Here is a 16,587-nt window from a genome sequence, read left to right as displayed (position 1 = left end):
ATACACACGGTGAACACCGAGCAAAAACCTTCTAAAACCCAACTGGAACGGTTGATCTCTACACATGCTCCTCTGGTGCGTGCTTCTTTTAAATCGACAAACGACTGATAGCAACTAATTGTAAGTACCGTAAACGATTCGTATCGAACTTCTTGCGCGAGAAGAAGAGTAACGAAAAAGAAGTTTTCGATCCACGACGAGAAATTGGCACGTAGCCAACAGGGATACGCAGATCGACGACAAAATTCGAAATCTACGTAGACTTCTGGCATTACCTGACGAACCTTTTTCGCTGCCGAAAATGATAGTCAACAGTTTCCCTTTCGTTGGATCGTCAACCAGCCAGTTCATATCGTTTTCGATGCAAATCTTTCAACGTCGAACGAAGACAGTACGCGATGAAAGACTAATCCGTTTCGGAGTAGGACACGAAAACTCCTCTTTTGTTCATTTCTTTCTATAAAATGGAAAAATGGAAAAATGAAACAAAACGAAAAAAGAAAAATACACTAGAGCGTTTAATACGAGAGTGTATGGATGACTGGGCGATCGCGCTAATCAATGCAAAACCATTGTACAATTCCGAGCGCGGTCCTCGTATGAAACGCAAACGAACACGACACGGTAGACAAATTAATCTTTACGATAGCGGTTATGAATTAATGTTACAGAATGTAAGGCCCTTCAATAGCGTAAATGGTATATCCTCATACGACACAAATATGCGAGAAAAAACAATTCAATACTGTAACGATATATACATATACAAATACACCCATCGTTCGCTCGCTCGCTTGCTTTGTCGAATAAATGTAAAAAAGAATTGACTATCGATCCTTCGCGGGAAGGGTACCACAACTCAAAAGATACTCGACTATTCGAGGAAACCCAAAGCTGAACGGATGGCATAAGGAATTCGATACAGCGAATGGATGCTTTGGTCGCAACCGCGTCGACAGATCATTTTTGTGATTTTTGTATATAAGTAATAAAGCAACAGGAGGAGAAAGAAACATCAAGCCCAGCCGAGGCAGGTTCGTCATCCATCCAGCTGCATTATTTCGCCCTACACGCACACATACATCCTATACAAACACACACAGAGGCATACACACGTACACACGAACAAATGTACACATGACAGTTTGTAGATAGGTACGTACATACAGCTTTGCTAAGTGTTTTTTGGTGACCGGTATCTAGACAAAATGTAGCAGAAACGTTTATAATAAAATGGTAACACACACTGTTTCCCAAATCAGATTTCTTTTCGAGTTGCGTACGCGCGCGCGCAACAATAGTGTTCTATTTCGTGTAATTTTGGTGTTCTGTGATACGATCGAGCGACTGAACCGACAGATTTAATAAGAAAATGAAACACGTTAATATATGTACACATTTCAATTTATTCATTCATCATATTTGTAGATCATGTAGAAAGTACAAGTTCTTATTGGATCGTCACAGTTAATTCAGTTACGCTGGACACAATCATTCTTTAGATACTTAAATGTTGTGTCGTTGACAAATCGGTAAAAATTTTATCTACCTTTTATCAGTAAACATAATCAACAGGACAAATGTAGAGTTCTATGAAGTTTGAATCTCGAATAATTATCTTTATATTACTATCTGTATAGGAAGGAGTCAAAGATTTTTATAAATATCTTATATTTCAAATATAACGATATCGTATACGACACGCAGCAAAGCTCTGAGGTTTTCGTTTGCAAGCATACGGTATCATACTTTTAACAACGTTGAATTAGTTTGTCCTGAGCTAGCAACACGTAACAAATCCAATGTGCGTAAATAGTGGCTTGTGAGATCGCGAATCTGTGTTCAGTGTGTTCTCTAACCGTAGCAAAGTAGGTAGTAAACCGGTGATTTACTCATTGGCAGTGTTTTCAACAACTCCTGTCATCCCTTAAGAACGCGATGGCAAAACGCGCTTGCGGTTTCGTTATATTTCGTCGAATTCAAGGAGCAATCGAATACCTTTTGATGCAAGTTTCCTACGGTGAACATCATTGGACGCCACCAAAAGGTTTGTTTCGACTGTTATCCCATTTTCATCTAGCTACTTAACATTTTTCTTCTTTCAAGAACATCTAAGACTTCTATTCGCATACTTTGATACCAGCATTATTTTTATCTTGAACAAATAAAATTTCTTCATGGAAAAAAAAGCAATATTTTTCACACTTCGTAGGTCATGTCGATCCCGGCGAATCAGATATGCAAACTGCACTACGCGAGACGGAAGAAGAAGCAGGCTTAGTAGCCAGTGACCTTCAAATCTTCGAAGATGTGAAACAAGAATTAACATACCAGGTCAATGGAAAACCAAAAGTTGTCATTTACTGGTTAGCGGAACTAGTGAACCGTGACAAACCTATTCAATTATCGAAAGAACATCAAGCTTTTAAATGGCTTCCGCTCGAAGAAGCATGTGCTACAGCTAAATATATAGAGATGCAAAAGGCTTTGAAAAATTTTCATGACTACGTACTTAAAAATCTGCCTTAATACTATATTTTAATGAAAACATAAATAAAAACTTGTATATTTAAGTCAATAAAAATGATTAAATTAGAAAATATTTTATCAATACTTCGTGATTTTAAAAATTGAATTTATTCTTATTAGTTATCACTGTAAAAGCTAACAAGTAGGCTCGAATGTATCATGGCGTGGTATTTACGTTTTATGAACGAGTGACTTAACCTTGTTTTTACTTAAACATTCCCAGAATATTAACAAATATGATTAATTCATTGCGGAGATTCTTTTCTTTTCTGGAATATTGGTATTTCAGATACATGCTCGTTACAGAATTGTACATGGTCGAAAAGTGGGAAAGAAATTTTATTAGTATCCTTTTAAAAACCTATTCAAGAAAAATAGTTTTTTACGAGTATTGTGTTGTATATTGCGTACGTGTCAAAAATATCGAAAAATTTTTAAGTCGAAACCGTTATTCGTATCTGTGACAAATATTTAAGAATCAAACTATATTAATCCTTACCTAAAATATAGATATATTTCTTGTTACTCTTTTCTTTTCTTTCTTCTTGTTTAACTACAGTGTGCTATTGCCTTTTACACAATACACATTGCGTACGTGAAAAAAATGTTAATCTAATCAAGTACATTTGTTGAAAGAAAGTCTAGGACAGCTATGTACCTCACAAAACATTATAATTGAAGTTCCAGGATTTCAACAAGAATATTTTAACATATTATGTAATGTAATTTATTGCAATATGTATTAAAACATGAAATATGTTGATTTAAAAAATATCTGACTTTTATTTGTATTGAAACATCATTACACTAATAATTAGTAACCAATTCTTATATATTTTATTATCCATACATTTGCAATGTTATAAATTATGATCTAACCAATTTACCTGACTTAAGTTTTCAAACTTAAAAGCAATTATTCTGCCAAGGTAAAAGATAATGTATATGTACACAACAATTTTTCATTTTCTTTATATTTAATAACGATAAACACGAACACAGACAGCTCTTAAATAATATTTTGCGTATAAGTAGGCACAACAGGAGCTACATAAACCAATTTTTTGAGAAAGAATATTCAACAAGTATGACCAAAGTAGTGAAGTTGAATTCTAGACATTAATCGCTTTTAGTCAACGCAATTAAAATATAAACTTAATTATATTTTATATACTGTTTAAATTATATTACAAATAAACAATGATAAACTCGATAATGGAAGTTTAATTACTAAGCACATAAGACTTGAAGTACCTATGCTGTGTATCGCAAGCGGCTATCATAAACGTATTTACATGTGATTTATCCAAATCAGAGTGTATATGTGTACGCGTATGTGATGCAAATGTAAGAGAAGATGATAGAGTTAAAACGATAGCTACTCTCAGAATTAAGCTACTGTTTCTTTTTACGTATAATATGTATGTTTTACTTGCTAATATTGCAATCGCGTTGTTCAGAAAGAAGAAAACGACTTCGATCTTAAACTTTATAATACTGCACATACGACAATAATGGGGCCAAATCAATCCCTTTTGTAATTCTCAACTCCAATATATCAATCAAAAGCTATCGATACTTATCGTGGGAATGTAAATACAGTCGCAAGCCTGAAATATTGCAAGAAACCTATATCTTTTCGTAAGAAGCATAACATAAAAAAAGTAAGGGACGGATAACGTTAAGGAAAATATTTTTTTCACTTTCTTAATGCTCGCGAAAAATCAATAGATTTTTTTTCTAAGTATCAACACTTTCTACACTGATGTTGGTCCCAATATTGTACGTATGTCATGCATGACTGTAAGAGAGTGATAGATGCGAATGGAAAATTAATAAAGTAACATACAATAATTCTATTGAATATGAATACAAAGATTCATATTAAAGGTAAATATGATATGGATCTTCCATCCGATTGTAAATCGTTTTCGATGTCCAATCGTCTAACTCGTACCCTTTGTTTGTAGTGATATTCTTTGAGATAACTTTTAAGTGTCTTTGGCAGCTGCAGCTTATTTATACCATCGTATGTTGTTCGTGTAGCTATCACCGCTCGGCACAAATGTTGTAATGGAAAAGCAAAATTTCGGTGCAATGGTATCGTTAGCATAGGTTCAAAGAACATACAACAAGATGGATCTTTATAGTGCTCCATTAAACCGCACACCTGAAAAAGGACATGTTAAATATTTAAGTATTGTTATATAGATTTTATTTATTTCTTTCTTATACAAATTTATGCAAATAATTCTAATACGTACGGTATCTGATGCATAAACTCCTGGATCATGCGCATCAAAGCTAAATTTATGATTCCACTGTTCAACTCGCGCGTGTAAAGAACGTCCATATTTTCGAAAACTAACTGAAAATAGAAACTCCTCTTGAGCTGAATCTCGTAATAAGAATGTGCCTTCTTGCTTGCCTTCCAACAGTCGTTCTGCTTCATATCTATCCATTTTACCCCAATAAAAAGAACAAGCTGTAATAGATCTAAGATCTGGCACAAGACAATGAACATAATCAACCTGTAAAATGTGATAGTATATGGTACTTATGCGACATACTGTTTAGTTCGTCGCTTTTAATTAAAATTAATAATCGACCTACCTGTGTGTGTGCTGGCCATTCGATATTCGGAATTAATGTAAAATCAATTTGCGATAACGCTGTAAGGGCAGCAGCTTGTATACCAGCATGTGCTTGAAATAAAGCTGCTAAACTATCTACAGTAATCCCATTCGGATGTACTTGTATACCTGAAGAATAATTGGGTTTATAACCAGGGGGTGGCTCAACACCTTCTTCCATTTCTCGGGCACGTTGTAATCGAGCCCTTTCATCACAATCCTAGTACAAAATATGTTGTGATGAAAATACTTAATATCAACTGAAAAATATTCTGATGAAAGGGAAGAAGGACACTTACTTCCATGGGAAACTCTTCTGGTTTGAACCTTGAAAGATCAATTACAGGGCTAGGTGGAAGTGGTCTCTGTACTGGACTTTGAGGAGCGGATCGACTGTTAAACATGATACCAGCTCCCGTAGGATGCTCCTCTGTTCTTCTGTAACCAGTGCACACACAATCTGAACTACTATTTCCATGACCAGGAATAATATCTGTGCTCTTAGAGCCTTTGCTTTTGGCACAGTTAAATCTTAACACCCAATTGCTTCGTTTCTTTTTTGAAGATAAAACATGAGTACATACTGGACTTTGATCTTTGTTACGTTGTTTATCTGAAAAAATTCAAATATGCATTAAGGATAAACCCTTTTAAATATCAATGGCAAGAAATTTAAAAAATGAAGCCTACTTTTTCGTTTTACAAACGATAAAGTTTTAGCAGATCTCCTCAATGGAGGGTTTACAGGACTATCTTCTGAACTACTACTAGTATTACTACTTGCAGAACTAGTGCAACATCCTGCCCGTTGTTTAAAATGTATTTCACTAGTAACATTTCCATTGTTACAAATTTGCTTTGAGTCCTGAGTTTCCACTGGTTGACTATACAAAGTTTCAAATCTAGAATTATGATTATCTAGATTTAAGTTTAAATGATCATTGTCTAAATTTCTCTCCACTTTGCATTCTCCATTCAAAATCAAATTTGAATTTAATACAGGTACATTTCCATTATCTTCATTATCGTGTAAATTTTCTATACCATCTTGATTTGTCATGTCTAACTGTGATGAATAAATAATATTAGTGCCCACTTCGGAAGACTGTCGTTCACCATCCATTCTAAAAAATTCTCTGAGACTAGCGAAATGCTGTCCCATTATTAAATGAAATGACAGGCATCTTACTGCTCCAAAAATATCTCATTCATATTTCTCTTTCATATAAATATTATAAATATTCTCACATCATATAATATCACCATATCACATGAGTTACCAATTAATCCAAGTTGCTGTTTACCTAAAATAAAATGTATCATTTTTAATTTATTGACATCCAAGCTATCCATAATTGTCAAGAAGAAAAAATAGTTGCCTTACAATATACATCTCATGTAGGTATCATAAAAACACTAATTTCACACTCATTGAAGTATTCACTACTTATCAATCAAATAAGAGCATTTTACAAATTTTTCAAGGTTTAACATAAAAGTTTCGATGAGAAAACATCATCGTTATTTTTTCTAAGAAGAAATTACACTTGTTTAAATAACAAACGCAAATCCTAGATGCATATTTACCGATAATAAAGAACTCCTATCGTACGATTTTGTTGCAAAGTTTATTAAAAATTTTTTTCGGGCGTTCGTTACGAGTATTTCCTGATGGCAGCTACTTGAAACATGTCCAGACAAGTTTTGACAGGATTTTCTTCATTGCTCGGAACGCATATTTTACAAATCCTTTCAGACTTTTCTAAAGTATTCACTTCGCAGTACTATCAAAATCATATTTCACAATATTACACACTGTCTTTTCCGCGACTATGATTAAAGAAATAAAATTGTCAAAACACGATCTAATACACTGTCAGCCATTTTCCCTAACTCGTTCTCTTATACATACGTATATATGTACTGATATATATGTACACATATATCATTGATAAAATATCAACTAGATAGCGTTCCCTATCGTATAATAAGAAACTCAATTCTGGTCTCGATGTATTAGTAGATATTATACAATAATGTTATATTACAGTATTGCCCTTGTAAACCCAACAAGAACAAGAAAGAAAAAATTGAATTTATTATCTACATTTATTATCTATACAGGTATATATATTCATACTATTAATATATATAATCATTAATGTAGTATAGGATAGCCTATCATCATCATCCAATGTATTTTTGTGTACACACCGGATGGGTGGGTATGCGGTATGCGGAACCCTCTTATCATTTTGGTGTCGCACCCAACGTTATCGGTTCAGTATAAAAACCGATTCCAATGCAACCAGTTAGTTCATAGATAGACGGCTAGATGTCATATCATACTTTGGCTTAATTTTATCATTTTTTTTATCAATAAATAAACAACCTATTTGTAATACAGCATAGTATAAAATGACGGTTAGAAATTGTTATCTAAGTCCTGTATATTTGACCTCCTTATAATTATAAGTAAATATTTTTCTTATAATTATAAATAGGTTTAGATTTTTGAATAATGGATTTTGGATTTAAGCACACAGTTTTAGTAACCGGTTTTGGTCCATTTGGTAATCATATTGTTAACGCTAGTTGGGAAGCGGTAAAGGAATTATGTAAATTAGTTGTTGATTCGTCAGAATGGAAGGATATTAAAGTGGTAACGAAAGAGATTCCGGTTTCGTATGAAGATGTAGCCAATTACATACCTACACTCTGGAAGGAGTACAATCCTCTGGTATACTTTTTATCATAATGAATTATCATATTATTCTCTTCTTGAATAATATTTTTCAGGTAATTCTACACGTAGGTGTATCGCACAAAGCACATTGTTTAACTATAGAAAGTTGTGCTCATAACTATGGGTACATAAGACCAGATATATATGATAAATGTCCAGATGAGTGTAAAATTACACCTGAAGTTTTAAACACTGGCATAGATGTCAACAGAATTTGTGAGAACATTAATAAAAATTCAGAAAACATAAAATGCAATGCTTGTATTTCCTGTGATGCAGGCAGATATTTATGTGAATACATATATTATAAATCTTTAAAGATAAACCCCATGAAAACATTATTTGTTCACGTTCCTGATTTTGATAAATATTCCAGTGACCAAACTGCTAAAGGCCTGTATAATATCTTATGTTACTTGATCAAGGAAATTGTTTAAATAAAATTGTTAGCAATAATTTGAGAAAATATTTTTAATAAAATCAGATTTGATTTTAATAAAAAAGTTATTATTATTCTGCATAAATATTATAATATATCACAGGTTTATGATCCTCCTTGTTGAAATCTGGTACGTGCTGGTGGTATATTGTACCTAAGTTCAAGGAATTCAGGTTTCCTGATCATAGAAGCTACATGACCCATTTGAATAGTACAATCAGGATTTAAATTTGGAGGTAGTAAAGTGCATTCTCGTTCTAAGATGCATGCCAACCCTTCTAAAAGTTCTACAAATCCCATGGACGCAGCCGCCCTCCGCAACCGGTTCACTTCCTGTGTGAAAATTCGAGTGTCATAAGTTAAAAGAGATCTGATTATAGATATTATTAACTTACTTTATAAAAGTTTTGTGTTTTTTCTGGCAATTTTCTTGCATGTCTTAAAATTTTCTGAATATCAGATTGCAATCCAACTTGGCGAATCCACGAAGGTGCATTCTGAGTGTAGCTCCTTTTTTCATTTGGTCTAACAGGAAAACTCACGGCCGCACCTTTGGCTGCATCGACTGGGCCCAAATGACTAAAATTACCCAACCAGGGTACAACATCTAAACCTGGTTCTAACACTGTTAACATTAAGTTTGATTTTTTCTTGGTATCTGCCCATGAATATATGAATCCATACCATTCACTGTTTAACAAACAAAGTGCTACCATGTTTTCAACCTATAACGAATACATATGTATTTAATTCTGTTACACAGCCCTTGAAACTAAAGAATCAGATTTATTAATGCATTACTTTTAATGCTCCATGTAGTAACACGCAAAAGGATGGAATTTTTCCTTCATCTCCGTTTTCTTCCGTGTCGGAATCTTCCTCTAAAGATATACCTTGCATACTTGGACTCTTCTCTGTAGCTAATGGTAAAACCAAATGCCTAGATATAGCACTGGGACTACCAACATCTGCTACAGATATGAATCCACAAATTTCTATGGTTTTTGATATCATTAATCCAGAAACCAACTCAAAATCTGTTTTTTTAGTATAAGGCTAAAATAATGCACATTATGTAAGATCTAAAATAATTAGTGGCTATTTGTTACATGTTTCAATGCTTACCATAGGAGCTGGTGATAAAAGAATACAAGAACCTAAATTTCCACATTTTAGATATCCTTGAAAAGAAACATAATTAGTTTCTGCTAATTTCTGGAAACAAGTTGTTACTGAATGTTTTGAAAGTGGTGCTTCAGGTACAAGCACCACACTATCACCACCAGCAAGTTCAACTAATCGCTGATAAAGAGGTAAACCTATATGTAAACCAGGATCTAAGAAAATAAAAAAATTTTTTACTTTTCAAGTGCTAATTTAGTACTAAAATATCTTTATTTTAATTATTCTACCTTGTTGTGGTGCAATGCATACAATACTCAACTTTCCTGGATAAGGAAATGGTAATGGAAATGGATTTACATCTCTTGTTACATTTAACGAATTTAAAGAGTCTCCTAGAGACATTGGGCCTACTCCAGGATTACCATCTGTAATTAATATCACTTGACAAGCTGTTGTGTTACCCCATTCTGCCATAATAACATTATTAACACCATGAAGAGCAGTCTCAATACAAGTCTTGTCACATTCTTCTATATTTTGTAACTTGGAACGTATACTGTCATAATCACGAGTAAATGGACAAATAACTTCATACAGTGAAGAGAAAACAACCTGATATAAAAAAATAATTATATGATTACATAAAAATAATGATATAATACATGTTATAAAATTGGTACACTTACTAAGGATACAAATTCTAGCTTTGAATTCACTTGCAAATAATGTAACAATGCATTTATACCATGTACAGCTAGATGATGTCTTGTCAATTGTTCATTTTGATTATTTTCATTAGATCCACTTCCTAGTATTGTACGTCTCATTGATAAAGAAATGTCTAATGCTATGACAGTTGGCATTTTTTCGCGTGGAAAATAAACATCGACACGTTTTTCAATAATATCTTTGTAAAAAAAGGTAGTCAACAGGACAATAAAAGTATTAAATTAAGGTTAGTTATAAGGTTAGTACACTGTGTACTGTTTACTATTATACAAGTTATCTATTGAGTCATAATTGCATTTTCTTAATTATTTAAAGTAATAGATTACTATAACAATTCTCCTTTCGTAACATTCCTAAAATTTCACTTCCTTTTCCTTCATAACAAACGCATTTATTAACTTCATAAATCGTGTAGAGACGTCAAGTGTGTTGTGTATTACATCAAGTGAAATAAAAATACATAACTTAACCAGGAAAAAGTATAAACATCACTGCAGTTTTATATGGTTCCATTTATTTCTACAGACACTTAATATAATGGATGGATTCGTATATTTTAAATAAATTCCAGTAACTCTTATATTTATACATAAATGGACCGCTTTTGATAAATCATTATTCTTCGCTAGTCATTCTACTATAGAAGAGGATATATTATTCGATTCATTTAAAAATATTAAACTATATTTCAGATGTATATAATTAACAATAAAAAATGGTGCTATTAATAGATTTTATCTATAGTTTTTCGAAACATTAGAGAAATACAAACTTGTTTGGAGATATACATAGGATGCATTAAAGAAATTTCAGGAACGATGGCAGTAGGTTTTGTTAACATTACTTTATGTACAATTGTAGCATTTTATGTGCGATAGGTAACATAATATGCATTGGTTAGGTATTTTTCTATATAAGTTAAACATTATCAAAGAATATATTAAGGTATTAGTTATCGAATGTTCGATAAGTTTAAAATGGAATCTCCTTGTACTCGGACAATCAGTAATCAGTAAGCTTTTTGCTTTGTAGCAGTGAATAATTTCCCTCCGTCAAACACACGTCATCAGCTGATTGCGCACTACAGAGGTCAGAAGAATAAATATTTGGCGCAATATTTTCGATTTGTTTATTCATATGCAACCACAAAGTGTTGAGCGTCGTTCTAAATTCTAAGGTTAATTACAAAGTATTAATATTCAAGTGCATGATTTAGATTAAAGTGCAAGTCTAATCACAAGAATCATTTGATATACAATGCGTTTGTTGTTTATTATCTATATAATAATTTCTTTGTGTTGTGTTTCATCTGTAAAATTGCGTCACTATAAAAACGGACAAATATCTCCAGTCATATTTGGTAACTATTTCACTCTGAAGCTGAGTAATTTCTATAATTTTTTTTTAATTTTCGAATTAAATATTATTGTTGTGTCAAAAGTTCCAGGTGATGGGGGTAGCCAAGTTGAAGCTAAACTTAATAAAACCACAGCGATACATTATTTGTGTGAAAAAGTATCTAATGGCTATTTCAATATTTGGTTAAACTTGGAATTGCTTGTACCAATCATTATAGACTGTTGGGTAAGTATTATATTGCCATATTTTTGATAATCTTAAGAACTATATAATAAATGTTAAGGTATTTATCTTTTCAGATTGACAATATGAAATTGATTTACAACAATGTAACAAGGACAACAAAAAATCAAGATGGTGTTGATATACGTATACCAGGTTGGGGTGATCCATTTGTTGTTGAATATTTAGATCCAAGTAAAGCTTCTCCTGGAGCTTATTTTAAAGACATTGGTAATATGTTAGTTAATCAACTTCAGTATAGCAGAAATTATTCTATACGTGGTGCACCATATGACTTCAGAAAAGCACCTAGTATGTATATTTCTCAGATCCATTACTAAAATTGCTATATCTGTATAGGATATTATAAAATCATTGCTTGTTTTAGATGAAAATGAGCAATTTTTTGTTAAACTGAAAAAATTAGTTGAGGAGACATACTATGCAAACAAACAAATTCCTGTAACATTATTAGCACATAGTATGGGAGGACCTATGACCCTTATATTTCTACAACGCCAAAATCAACAATGGAAGGATAAATATGTTAATTGCTTCATTTCTCTTTCGGGTGTTTGGGGTGGTAGTATCAAGGCCCTTAAAGTATTTGCTATTGGTAAAAGGATACATATGTTATGTATATTAGAAACAAGTGGTCTCATAATTATTTTGTCATCAAAATGTTATATTTTATAAATGTAGGAGATGATCTAGGTGCTTATCTTTTACGCCAAAGTGTTCTCAAAGATCAACAAATAACTAGCCCCAGTTTAGGATGGTTATTACCATCAAAATTATTTTGGAAGGAAACAGAAATATTAGTGCAATCAGAACAGAAAAACTATACATTGTCTACACTACAAGACTTTTTAATGTACAGTATGATTTTCTATATTATTACATAGAATTATTATACCTTTCCTATAGATAGTATAATTAATAATTATAATTTCTCATATTTTTCAGAGATATTAATGTTCCAAATGGATGGGAATTCAGGAAAGATAATGAGAAATATCAACTAAATTTTGCTGCTCCAGGAGTTGAGGTACACTGTCTATATGGGACTGGCATAGACACAGTACAAAGGTACTGTACAGATATACTAGAGTTTGAATATATAAAACTATATGCTTTTCTCTATTCTAATGTTATTATATAAATCGTCTTAGATTATATTATAAGCCTGGCACATCAATAGATGGCACGCCTCAGTTAATTCCTGGTGATGGCGACGGTACTGTAAATTTAAGAAGTCTGGAGGGATGCAAACATTGGTCTGGTAAACAAAAGCAAAAAGTTTATGCTCAAGCTTTTCCTGGTGTAGATCATATGAACATTCTTAGAAATGCTAGTGTATTAAGCTATATTAAAACTGTTTTAAAAGTTAATTAAGTATTAGAAAAATTACTAGTATTATTCTCAGTTCAATTGCCAAATCCAAATGATTAAGTCATAGGTAAAAATATTACATTGCTGTCTTTGTGTAAATATGTACAGTTTTTTGTATCACATCAATTTTAATGTATATAATGAAAGAGTGTTCTATGTCCTATTCTTGCCATATGATAATAGTCATGAATTTTTTATTTTGTATTTCTTCGTATTTTTACATATTATTAACATGAGTTTGTATAATAATTAAATTAAGCAAAAGAAATTTAAATGATATATTAAATTTTCCAATATGTTCTCATTTCTCAGGTAAATATTGTTTGTTTGTCTATTTATATTAATATAAAATATGTCGTAGTATTTAAAATTTAAGTATTTTTCAAAAATATTAATTAAAAATTTCTATTTATATATTGATTTTGGATAAGAAAATGTTAGTTTAAAATGTAAATTGTAAATAATATATTTGTGATATCATCGAAGGTGTTGAAAAAAATAAATGAAATTGAAAAATTATGTTCTTTATTAACAATCTCTGTTTACTGTTGTAGATTGATTTTCATTTGCAGATACACATATTAATTAAATACACGCGTAACTCGATCACAGATTGTAAAAATACAATTACAATCTAAACAACAAATACCATTCATCATACTTTAAATATTTTTTTGTTTTACAATATTCTTACTTTAGAAATGTCTTTCCTCATACACATGTGCTTTTCTTTGTTCCACAAAAGATTCATGTCAATTTCCGAAGAACACAGCATAAAGGCAGCATAGGAATGCTCAAGATACCTCTTGTTATTTATTAAAAAACAGATTCATTCTGTTGAATTAGCAAATATCCGCATTGCACGTATTTTACAATACTACGTTCTTCTGTTATGTTTGTGTGCCCAATAATGCCTATTATCATTTATAAAATTAATAGCTTACAAATAAAATGAAGTTCTGCTTCAAGAATAGGCAAATTAATGTACATCCCACGCAGGGAGAAATCATTTAATGTCAGTTAAGACCAGAGGAAGATTTTAAGAAGGCATAAATTCCTATAGCCAAAATCGTTACCACTGTAATAGTTTTGTAACTTCTAATACGGTACGGTATTCTCGGCGTTGATTGCACTATTCTTAGTTGGCGTTGTTTCTCCCGTTCTTGTCGACTTGCTTCAGCCTTTGCTTTCCATTCTTGTTCTTTACATCTTCTTTTTCTATCATATTCTATAACATCATTACTTATAGATTCAGGGGGATACTGATCATAGAGATTTTTTGCTTCAAGTAGAAGTGTTTCGAAAGGTAAATTATCTGGCAACTATACATTAGAAAAAATATTTGTGTGTAACACATAACACTGTATATGTAGCTTTATTTGTACAATGAACATAAAATAATACTCACGGTACATAAAACTTTATGAGTATGGCCCATATCAGGAGTGGTATTAAAAATTTCTGTTGCCCTATGTGCTACAATCACAGTACTTAGATAAAGTGGCATCAAAGGAGGGCTGCCCAGAAAATAATCAAATAATCTGTGTAACAATTTTCTATTTTCCGCATATTTGTGCGCATACCACGTTGTGTACTCAGCCAGTGCAAAATGCGGAAATAATTCTACACTATAGCATAAAACAGTTTTAATCTTAGTAAGTAAAACTAGCAATAAAACGTTATATATGCTTGTAATTGTACTAACTTTTCTAAGTGTTCCAGTAAAGTGGGATGCACTCTTTCTAAGAGTGCAAATATATAAAATAATTCTTGATTGACTTTCTCCATTGTTTTTTCCATAAATCTTTCAAGAAATTCTAATGAAATAGCTTCAAGCACTTTCAAAGCCTTTTCTAGACCCATAACAAGTAGAACAGTTGCAGCTATGTCATTATATCCCTGGTAGTAACTAAGTACGTATTATTTTACTTTATATTATCAATACAAATATATTTAATGTTTCCAATGTATCACCAGAAAACATTTGATACTCTAATGTTTCCTGGCACAATAAAAATAAGTAATACTGACTTTAATGTAGAATGCTTGTGAAGAACCCAACACATTAACTGTGTCAACTGTTCATGAAAATGTTCTATTTCATGTTCTGTAGCATTTTGTGAAATATGACTGCTACTACGTGCCACATCTTTCAATATTTGTTGATAAACTTCATTTGGTATACGATCATGTATCATCTCTAATTCATGTATCAACAGATTATTTTCCTCTGACAGTCGTAGTAGTTTTGGCCACAATACCCTTCGTATTTCATCTACAGATCATCTTAATGATTTCAAGATTTAATTATGCAATATAAAATTATTTTCAATAAGGAACCCATATTATTTATGTCATAAAGTATAACAATTGATTTGTGTAATATAATCTGTCCTTAATAAAAGTATATTAAGTGGATTATATTGTATCATCTGCACAGTGGTTCCTTGTTGATAATAATGTGCTTTTATATTAATCAAGTACCATTGACAAGCCCATCACTGCTACAACCCAGTAATCTCAATTCCCCTAATGTTAGGTCCGGATTGACAACGGTGCCTCGTATAACGCTAATCTTCATTCGTTCCCTATTCGTCAATGTTTCTGTATCACCAAAATCACATTCTAATAAACTGCTGTCGTCATCATGATTTAACACTCCGTTTTGTTTACCTGACAAACTAACGTCTGCGATATCAGGTATTCGCGGTATAACATTATCGTACCATGCCCTCGTAGAATCAGACATTCTCACAAGGGGAACGTTACATTCAGAGTTCGAGTCCTTATTATCTTTCGATGGAACGTTCACCGTTTCAATTACATTTCTTCGTCGAGCTTTCAGGTTATGCTTTTCAAGTGAAATTGCCATTTTCGTAGATGTTCCTGATACACTGGAATCCAAAGATATTTCGTCCTCTTCCATCTCCATGCTTTTCGACATAACGAATTCATGCCAACAATTTTGGAAAATGTTTCATAGTACGAAAAATTTACAAAATACTTCCAAAACTTAGTACCGAACGACAATCTGTCAAGAATGACACGCATCGATCACTGTCACTTACTACTAAGAAATGTTACTTAGTAATTAAAAGTGTGCGAACGTGACGTATCATCGTTTTTGGCTTGTGCTGCCTTTTACGGCTCTAGAACGTACTTATAAGCGAACCATGATCGAGAGTAGGTTTTATAAGTTCCTTTAATTAACAGTTTCACTTCTTCCAAACCATTTACAAACTCATTATCTAGTTATTTCTCTCATATTACATCTCTTTTAATGTATTCCTTTCTTTATATATCTTTCTTTTATTATTTTATGAGATCATTTGTATTTAGAAACAATTATTGTACAAATGCTTATTATCCATTGTAACTTGGTATTACGTTTGAGTGCTGCTGGCAATAATGAT

The 16,587-nt window shown here is 32.1% G+C and overlaps 7 protein-coding genes across 12 annotated transcripts; 4 read left to right on the top strand and 3 right to left on the bottom strand.

The window, feature by feature from the left end:
• Window positions 1-1,398: 1,398 nt before the first annotated feature.
• Apf (purine phosphoribosyltransferase family protein Apf) lies at window positions 1,399-2,529 on the top strand. The gene is made up of 2 exons (XM_076388347.1): window positions 1,399-2,047; window positions 2,213-2,529. Exons 1-2 carry the CDS (start codon window positions 1,939-1,941, stop codon window positions 2,527-2,529), a joined length of 426 nt encoding a protein of 141 aa, XP_076244462.1. The 5' UTR covers window positions 1,399-1,938.
• A 209-nt stretch (window positions 2,530-2,738) lies between these two features.
• On the top strand, window positions 2,739-3,338 carry LOC143185392 (uncharacterized). The gene is made up of 2 exons (XM_076388349.1): window positions 2,739-2,874; window positions 3,040-3,338. Exons 1-2 carry the CDS (start codon window positions 2,766-2,768, stop codon window positions 3,126-3,128), a joined length of 198 nt encoding a protein of 65 aa, XP_076244464.1. The 5' UTR covers window positions 2,739-2,765; the 3' UTR covers window positions 3,129-3,338.
• Window positions 3,339-4,408: 1,070 nt separating this feature from the next.
• Window positions 4,409-7,037, bottom strand: Socs36e (Suppressor of cytokine signaling at 36E). 2 transcript variants are annotated; one of them, XM_076388340.1, is made up of 6 exons: window positions 6,750-7,037; window positions 5,853-6,466; window positions 5,462-5,775; window positions 5,143-5,382; window positions 4,794-5,060; window positions 4,409-4,699 (listed from the first exon to the last, which is right to left on the bottom strand). In XM_076388340.1, exons 2-6 carry the CDS (start codon window positions 6,322-6,324, stop codon window positions 4,409-4,411), a joined length of 1,584 nt encoding a protein of 527 aa, XP_076244455.1. In that variant the 5' UTR covers window positions 6,325-6,466; window positions 6,750-7,037. The 2 variants fall into 2 exon arrangements, with proteins under 2 accessions (XP_076244455.1, XP_076244456.1); XM_076388341.1 differs by lacking the exon at window positions 6,750-7,037 and adding an exon at window positions 6,547-6,663.
• Window positions 7,038-7,492: 455 nt separating this feature from the next.
• LOC143185792 (pyroglutamyl-peptidase 1) lies at window positions 7,493-8,345 on the top strand. Of its 2 annotated transcripts, XM_076389049.1 has the most exons (3): window positions 7,493-7,586; window positions 7,667-7,902; window positions 7,962-8,345. In XM_076389049.1, exons 2-3 carry the CDS (start codon window positions 7,684-7,686, stop codon window positions 8,343-8,345), a joined length of 603 nt encoding a protein of 200 aa, XP_076245164.1. In that variant the 5' UTR covers window positions 7,493-7,586; window positions 7,667-7,683. The 2 variants fall into 2 exon arrangements, with proteins under 2 accessions (XP_076245164.1, XP_076245163.1); XM_076389048.1 differs by having other exon boundaries at window positions 7,564-7,902.
• Ints14 (integrator complex subunit 14) lies at window positions 8,155-10,700 on the bottom strand. 2 transcript variants are annotated; one of them, XM_076389045.1, is made up of 6 exons: window positions 10,159-10,700; window positions 9,760-10,084; window positions 9,473-9,666; window positions 9,149-9,403; window positions 8,743-9,072; window positions 8,155-8,680 (listed from the first exon to the last, which is right to left on the bottom strand). In XM_076389045.1, exons 1-6 carry the CDS (start codon window positions 10,333-10,335, stop codon window positions 8,453-8,455), a joined length of 1,509 nt encoding a protein of 502 aa, XP_076245160.1. In that variant the 5' UTR covers window positions 10,336-10,700; the 3' UTR covers window positions 8,155-8,452. The 2 variants fall into 2 exon arrangements, with proteins under 2 accessions (XP_076245160.1, XP_076245159.1); XM_076389044.1 differs by having other exon boundaries at window positions 9,473-9,684; window positions 10,159-10,699.
• LOC143185791 (lysosomal phospholipase A and acyltransferase) lies at window positions 10,411-13,542 on the top strand. Of its 2 annotated transcripts, none has more exons than XM_076389047.1 (8): window positions 10,411-10,427; window positions 11,234-11,561; window positions 11,643-11,785; window positions 11,860-12,094; window positions 12,171-12,398; window positions 12,485-12,656; window positions 12,749-12,871; window positions 12,955-13,542. In XM_076389047.1, the coding sequence occupies exons 2-8, from the start codon at window positions 11,459-11,461 to the stop codon at window positions 13,175-13,177; spliced, it is 1,227 nt and encodes a 408-aa protein (XP_076245162.1). In that variant the 5' UTR covers window positions 10,411-10,427; window positions 11,234-11,458; the 3' UTR covers window positions 13,178-13,542. The 2 variants fall into 2 exon arrangements, with proteins under 2 accessions (XP_076245162.1, XP_076245161.1); XM_076389046.1 differs by lacking the exon at window positions 10,411-10,427 and adding an exon at window positions 11,024-11,146.
• Window positions 13,543-13,688: 146 nt separating this feature from the next.
• Window positions 13,689-16,225, bottom strand: LOC143185520 (TBC1 domain family member 20). Of its 2 annotated transcripts, XM_076388594.1 has the most exons (6): window positions 15,848-16,225; window positions 15,659-15,778; window positions 15,206-15,449; window positions 14,880-15,083; window positions 14,583-14,802; window positions 13,689-14,496 (listed from the first exon to the last, which is right to left on the bottom strand). In XM_076388594.1, the coding sequence occupies exons 1-6, from the start codon at window positions 16,116-16,118 to the stop codon at window positions 14,191-14,193; spliced, it is 1,365 nt and encodes a 454-aa protein (XP_076244709.1). In that variant the 5' UTR covers window positions 16,119-16,225; the 3' UTR covers window positions 13,689-14,190. The 2 variants fall into 2 exon arrangements, with proteins under 2 accessions (XP_076244709.1, XP_076244708.1); XM_076388593.1 differs by having other exon boundaries at window positions 15,659-16,225.
• Window positions 16,226-16,587: the final 362 nt, after the last annotated feature.

Source organism: Calliopsis andreniformis, chromosome 12 (genome assembly GCF_051401765.1).
Source record: "Calliopsis andreniformis isolate RMS-2024a chromosome 12, iyCalAndr_principal, whole genome shotgun sequence".
NCBI lineage: Eukaryota > Metazoa > Arthropoda > Insecta > Hymenoptera > Andrenidae > Calliopsis > Calliopsis andreniformis.
This window is presented reverse-complemented; position numbering and strand designations above follow the sequence as displayed.

Bases quoted from the DNA above. Each gene is read 5' to 3' on its own strand.
- Apf (XM_076388347.1), top strand. From the start codon at position 1,939: ATGGCAAAACGCGCTTGCGGTTTCGTTATATTTCGTCGAATTCAAGGA. The intron at 2,048-2,212 runs GTTTGTTTCGAC...CACACTTCGTAG, and splicing joins TCATTGGACGCCACCAAAAG to GTCATGTCGATCCCGGCGAA.
- LOC143185392 (XM_076388349.1), top strand. From the start codon at position 2,766: ATGATTAATTCATTGCGGAGATTCTTTTCTTTTCTGGAATATTGGTAT. The intron at 2,875-3,039 runs GTATCCTTTTAA...CCTAAAATATAG, and splicing joins GTGGGAAAGAAATTTTATTA to ATATATTTCTTGTTACTCTT.
- Socs36e (XM_076388340.1), bottom strand. From the start codon at position 6,324: ATGGGACAGCATTTCGCTAGTCTCAGAGAATTTTTTAGAATGGATGGT. The intron at 5,776-5,852 runs GTAGGCTTCATT...GAATTTTTTCAG, and splicing joins ATCGTTTGTAAAACGAAAAA to ATAAACAACGTAACAAAGAT. The intron at 4,700-4,793 runs GTACGTATTAGA...GTCCTTTTTCAG, and splicing joins GAGTTTATGCATCAGATACC to GTGTGCGGTTTAATGGAGCA.
- LOC143185792 (XM_076389049.1), top strand. From the start codon at position 7,684: ATGGATTTTGGATTTAAGCACACAGTTTTAGTAACCGGTTTTGGTCCA. The intron at 7,903-7,961 runs GTATACTTTTTA...AATATTTTTCAG, and splicing joins GGAAGGAGTACAATCCTCTG to GTAATTCTACACGTAGGTGT.
- Ints14 (XM_076389044.1), bottom strand. From the start codon at position 10,335: ATGCCAACTGTCATAGCATTAGACATTTCTTTATCAATGAGACGTACA. The intron at 9,685-9,759 runs GTAGAATAATTA...TTATTTTCTTAG, and splicing joins ATGCATTGCACCACAACAAG to ATCCTGGTTTACATATAGGT. The intron at 9,404-9,472 runs GTAAGCATTGAA...GCATTATTTTAG, and splicing joins TTTTATCACCAGCTCCTATG to CCTTATACTAAAAAAACAGA.
- LOC143185791 (XM_076389047.1), top strand. From the start codon at position 11,459: ATGCGTTTGTTGTTTATTATCTATATAATAATTTCTTTGTGTTGTGTT. The intron at 11,786-11,859 runs GTAAGTATTATA...TTATCTTTTCAG, and splicing joins CAATCATTATAGACTGTTGG to ATTGACAATATGAAATTGAT. The intron at 12,872-12,954 runs GTACTGTACAGA...AAATCGTCTTAG, and splicing joins GGCATAGACACAGTACAAAG to ATTATATTATAAGCCTGGCA.
- LOC143185520 (XM_076388593.1), bottom strand. From the start codon at position 16,118: ATGTCGAAAAGCATGGAGATGGAAGAGGACGAAATATCTTTGGATTCC. The intron at 15,450-15,658 runs GTACTTGATTAA...GATGATCTGTAG, and splicing joins CAGTGATGGGCTTGTCAATG to ATGAAATACGAAGGGTATTG. The intron at 15,084-15,205 runs GTCAGTATTACT...ATACGTACTTAG, and splicing joins CACAAGCATTCTACATTAAA to TTACTACCAGGGATATAATG.